The sequence below is a fragment of the Neopelma chrysocephalum genome, unplaced genomic scaffold (genome assembly GCF_003984885.1).
Source record: "Neopelma chrysocephalum unplaced genomic scaffold, ASM398488v2 Primary Assembly neopelma1_148, whole genome shotgun sequence".
Taxonomy (NCBI): Eukaryota; Metazoa; Chordata; class Aves; order Passeriformes; family Pipridae; genus Neopelma; species Neopelma chrysocephalum.
In genome coordinates, this window is record NW_020897810.1 from 170,228 (window position 1) to 174,612 (window position 4,385).

Here is a 4,385-nt window from a genome sequence, read left to right on the forward strand (position 1 = left end):
AACTTTCTTTTCTCCTTCTTTTCCAAGGGAATCTTTTGATGTTCCTCTTCCAAGATGAATTTTCTTTTCTCCTTCTCTTCCAAGGGAATCTTTTGATGCTCCTATTCCAAGGCGAACTTTCTTTTCTCCTTCTTTTCTGAGAGGATCTTTTGCTTCTCCTTCTCCTCCTGCCCTGCCCCTCTGAGTGGTTGTTGCCTCTCCGTGGCTCTGCTTTGACCCTTGGCCCTTGGGGGCAGGTTTGCCCTTGGCTTGGTCAGTCCCAGATTGCTTTTTTCCAGCAGCAGCAGCCCCTGGGATCTCTGGCAGCTTCCTGGAAGGACACAACAGGCTGGGAGGGGTCTGGGGCCTCATCCTGCCCACAGGAACCCCTCTGAGCTGGGACCCTGGGCTGGCACACGGCTGTCCCCATGGGGTTGGAGAGGAGCCAGGCTGTGCCATGGGGGCTCCAGCAGGTCCCTCAGGGGGTTGGTGCTGGGAAGGGGCTCTGGCTGCAGCCCTGAGCCTCCAGTCTCACCTGACCCCAGAGCTGTCCTTCATCTCCATCTCCCCCTCGTGCCAGGGCTGCTTGTCTGCCTTAGTGGTGGAGCCAGCGGGCACAGCCAGGCCAGGAAACCTCCCTGGAACCAGGAAGGAGAGACCTTTGTCAGAAGGGCATGGCTGTGATGTCTCCAAGGCCTGGCACCCTCCCCAGTGCCAGCACTGCACTCAGGGGAGCTGGGTGATGCCCCTGAGGCGACAGAGCCTCTCTCAAAAGCAGAGGGAACTTCCCAGAGCTATTGGATGCCCACCCTCCTGCTGCACCCAGGGATGTGCCTCTCGGGCACCTCCCTCCCCAGAGCTCAGCTCCTGCAGAGCCACCCTGAGGAGAAGAGGCTGTGCTGAGCTGGCACCAGGCTTTGGCACAAGGCAGATCCTTGTGACAATCATCCCCGGGGATTCTCCCATCAGATCCCAGAAACCTGGCTATGGAAACGAGGTGGGAGCTGCTTTACCTTCCGTGCCTCGCCCGACAGGTGGCAAAGTCTCTGTTTGCCTCCCTCTGTCCCCACCAGGGCCGTGTCTCCAGGTCCTGAGATCCCTGAGCAGTGACAGGGGCAGACCCGCTGGTTCAAACCTGGAGGCAAAGAGGAGGCACAAGAATGAGCCACGGCACCACCAGCACCTGTCACAGGAGAGTTTGGCACTGGCTGCTCTCCCAGGTCAGCTGTGCCCCATCCCTATGGACTGTCCTGGGAAATGGGAGCACCCAGGAAAGGATTCTTGGCCATGATGGGAAAGCAAGTGTCACCTAAAAGCCTTTCTGTGCCCCCTCAGGTCTGCTCACAGGAGTGATAACTGGTCAGACACACGTGAGAGGGGCAGCTCTGTGTCCCCAGGGCAGCACTGCCCTGCTCGTGAGGACAAACTGCCCCCAAACTGCAGCTGAGCCACAGGATCACAGAGTCAGCCAGGTTGGAAAAGAACTTTGGGATCATCAAGTCCAACCTGTGACCCAACCCCACCTTGTCACCCCCACCATGGCACTGATGCCACATCCAGGCTCTGCTTAAACACCTCCAGGGACGGGGACTCCACCCCCTCCCTGGGCAGCCCATTCCAAGGGCTGATCCCTCTCTCTGGGAACAACTTCTTCCCCATGGCCAACCCAAACCTGCCCTGGGGCAGCTCCAGGCTGTGCCCTCTTGTCCTGCTGCTGGTTGTCTCAGGCAGAGCCTGAAGCTGCCAGAATTCCACACTCACTCGGGAAAGACGAGGACGCGGCTCGAGAACGCCAGGGAAGCAACGGGCACCTCCCGGGACACCACCAGGTCCAGCTGCTGGAGAACCTGCAGCAGAGAAACGTGGAGATGCCAGGGTATCCTCAGCGTGGCCAGGGCACTGCAGTGGTTTGATTTAGGCCTTTTCCTGGCAACCAGGTGGAAACTAAGGAAGTACCCATATCCCAATATTCCATTCTATTCTTTCTGTAAGCAGAAATATAAATAGAAGGGGGAAGGAAGTTGGAAAGCAGATCTCTTCCAGAGGAGTTGGAGAAAGCAAGGCAACCTCTCTGCAGATGGGTTTCTCGTGTGGGAGTGTAGGCCTGTGAGTTTTTGAGAGGCTGTTGCTTCTTCCTGACTGGAGAGGAGAGATCTGGTGGTGTGGACTTTGCTTTCTTAAGGAAAGAATTAAGATTTTGTTTTGCTAGTTCTTCATTGGCCATGGATCTGTTCTTCTGTTTCTTTTTTTTTATTTTTTGGGGGGTGTTGGAGTTCTCTTTCTTATATGTACATAGTTTTTGTAACTGTATATAAGAGAAATATATATATTTATATATATATAATAATTTATATTATATTATTAAATATTATTACATTATTATTAAATATTAAATATTATGATTATAAGTATTATATATTATACATTATATATCATATAATTATATATAAATATAGATATTATAGATATTATATATTATATAGAGAGAGATATTATATAGAGATATTATATATTATATATAATTTTATAGAATTATATAGAATTCTATAGAATTATATAGAATTATATATAATATATATAATTCTATATATTATATAATTATATGTATATTATAATTATTATAATTATTATAACTATTGTAATTATTATTAAATATTGTTATATTATTTATATTATTATATTATTAAACTATATATTATTTTTTATATATATTTATTTTATATATATATACAGCTTTGGTTCTGTTATTTTGGTCTTTTAGGGTTTTTTTCCTTCCTCTGCGTTCATAAAAAGAGGGGGAAGCCCTTTTGCTGTGGTCTTGGGCTCTTGATGAGCAGCCAATTCCAAACCAGCACAGGCACTCAGGACTGGAGAAGCTCAGGGCAGCAGGAGCTCTCCATGGTCAGAGCCCCTGGCCAGGTCCAGGGGGTCCCTCCAGCAGCAGTGCTGAGGATCTACCCAAGCAGGGGGGGAAACAAAAGGCTCACCTTGAGGGTAGCCCTGTCCTGGATCTTCTTCCCAATCATCTTCTCCAGGAAGTCAGGGTAGAACCTCATGTGTGCCCTCCTGCCCTCGATGAGGAGCACACCCACGTCCCTGAGCACGAAGGCAGCGCTCACGCCCTTGGCCAGGCAGTGGTACAGGAGGGAGGTGGTGCCCAGGATGCAGCTCTCTGCTTTCCTGCGGGACACAGAGGCCTCCGCGGCCACCTCGGCGTGTTTCAGAGGCTCCAGCGGTTTATCCCCTGGAAAAGCACCGGAGAGGGGGGAGGAACTCCCACAGGACACAGCCACAGGTGCTTCCCAAGGGCTGTTCATTGCACCCATCACCCAGAGAGGCCCTGGGGTCAGACCTGCTCCCTTTGCTGTTAAAGAAGGAGTGTGATCCCCCCCTCCATCCCAAGAGGACCACAGGATGCCCTGGAGTAGTGATATATTTTCTACATAATCTCTCTCTGTCCCATTCATTCTTACCCCCCTCCTTTTTCTTTTTTCTTTCTATTTTTCTTTCTCTGCCTCATGTTTACTGTTAAATAAAATCCTGCAGCCAGCAGGGAGTCACTCCCTGGCTCACCAGTCAGGTCAACGTTGTTGTCCATGAGATTGGAGACTCCCCCGAGGTTCCTGGCCAGGTAGAACACTGGCCTCTGGAGAGTCACAGTCCTGTCCCCCACGGGGATCTCTGTGTGGACCACATCGAAGGAGCCAAGGGTGGGCACTCGGATCCCCTGCAGCAGAAGGGAAAGGACAAAGGGTGAGGACTGGTCAGAGGGAAGAGCTGGGAATGGTTCCATCCAGCGATGGCACCTTGGACAGCTCCCACTGTTCGGAAGCGGGAGCCAGGACAGTGGGGAGAGCCCAGGGGAGGAGATGCCAAGGCCTCTATTTTCACTTCCTTGCCCAAAAAGCAGTGCTGGGGTGGGGGCAGAGGCAGCTCCAGGGTCTCCAAGGATCAGGATCAGTTCTGTGGTACAACACCCCCTCCCAGAGGTGACACCACCCTGGCACAAACCCCCTTTGTCCCTCTGTGGGGACTTTTGATGGGGGTTTCCTGCTTTCTGAGGAGGGCAAAGGAACTGCAGACAATGCTCCAGGGCCATGGGGACTCCTCACTTCCCTGGGTGGATGAGGAGGGCGTTCAGGAGGTGGGTGTTGTCCAGGAGGGTGCTCGGGGGGGAGTGGTCTCTGAGAGGGTGCTCAGGAGGTGGGTGTTTTCCAGGAGGGTGCTCAGGAGACAGGGATTGTCCAGGAGGTGCTCAGGAGGAGGATGTTGTCCAGGAGGGTGCTCAGAAGATGGGTTTTGTCTGGGAGGGTGCTCAGGAGACAGGGGTTGTCCAGGAGGTGCTCAGGGGGTGAGTGTTGTCCAGGAGGGTGCTCAGGAGGTGAGTATTGTCCAGGAGGGTGCTC

General features: G+C 51.8%; 1 protein-coding gene across 1 annotated transcript in view; it reads right to left on the reverse strand.

Moving 5' to 3' along the window:
* LOC113976176 overlaps positions 1 to 3,803 on the reverse strand; it is a 4,341-nt gene extending 538 nt beyond the window's left edge. The window contains exons 1-6 of the mRNA XM_027701117.1: positions 3,553 to 3,803; positions 2,967 to 3,223; positions 1,741 to 1,826; positions 993 to 1,114; positions 515 to 617; positions 4 to 310 (exon numbers count right to left, since the gene is read on the reverse strand). Of these exons, the coding sequence (XP_027556918.1) occupies positions 4 to 310; positions 515 to 617; positions 993 to 1,114; positions 1,741 to 1,826; positions 2,967 to 3,223; positions 3,553 to 3,772 (1,095 nt within the window). The 5' untranslated portion in view covers positions 3,773 to 3,803. The remainder of the gene's footprint in view (positions 1 to 3; positions 311 to 514; positions 618 to 992; positions 1,115 to 1,740; positions 1,827 to 2,966; positions 3,224 to 3,552) is intronic.
* Between the last annotated feature and the right edge of the window lie 582 nt (positions 3,804 to 4,385).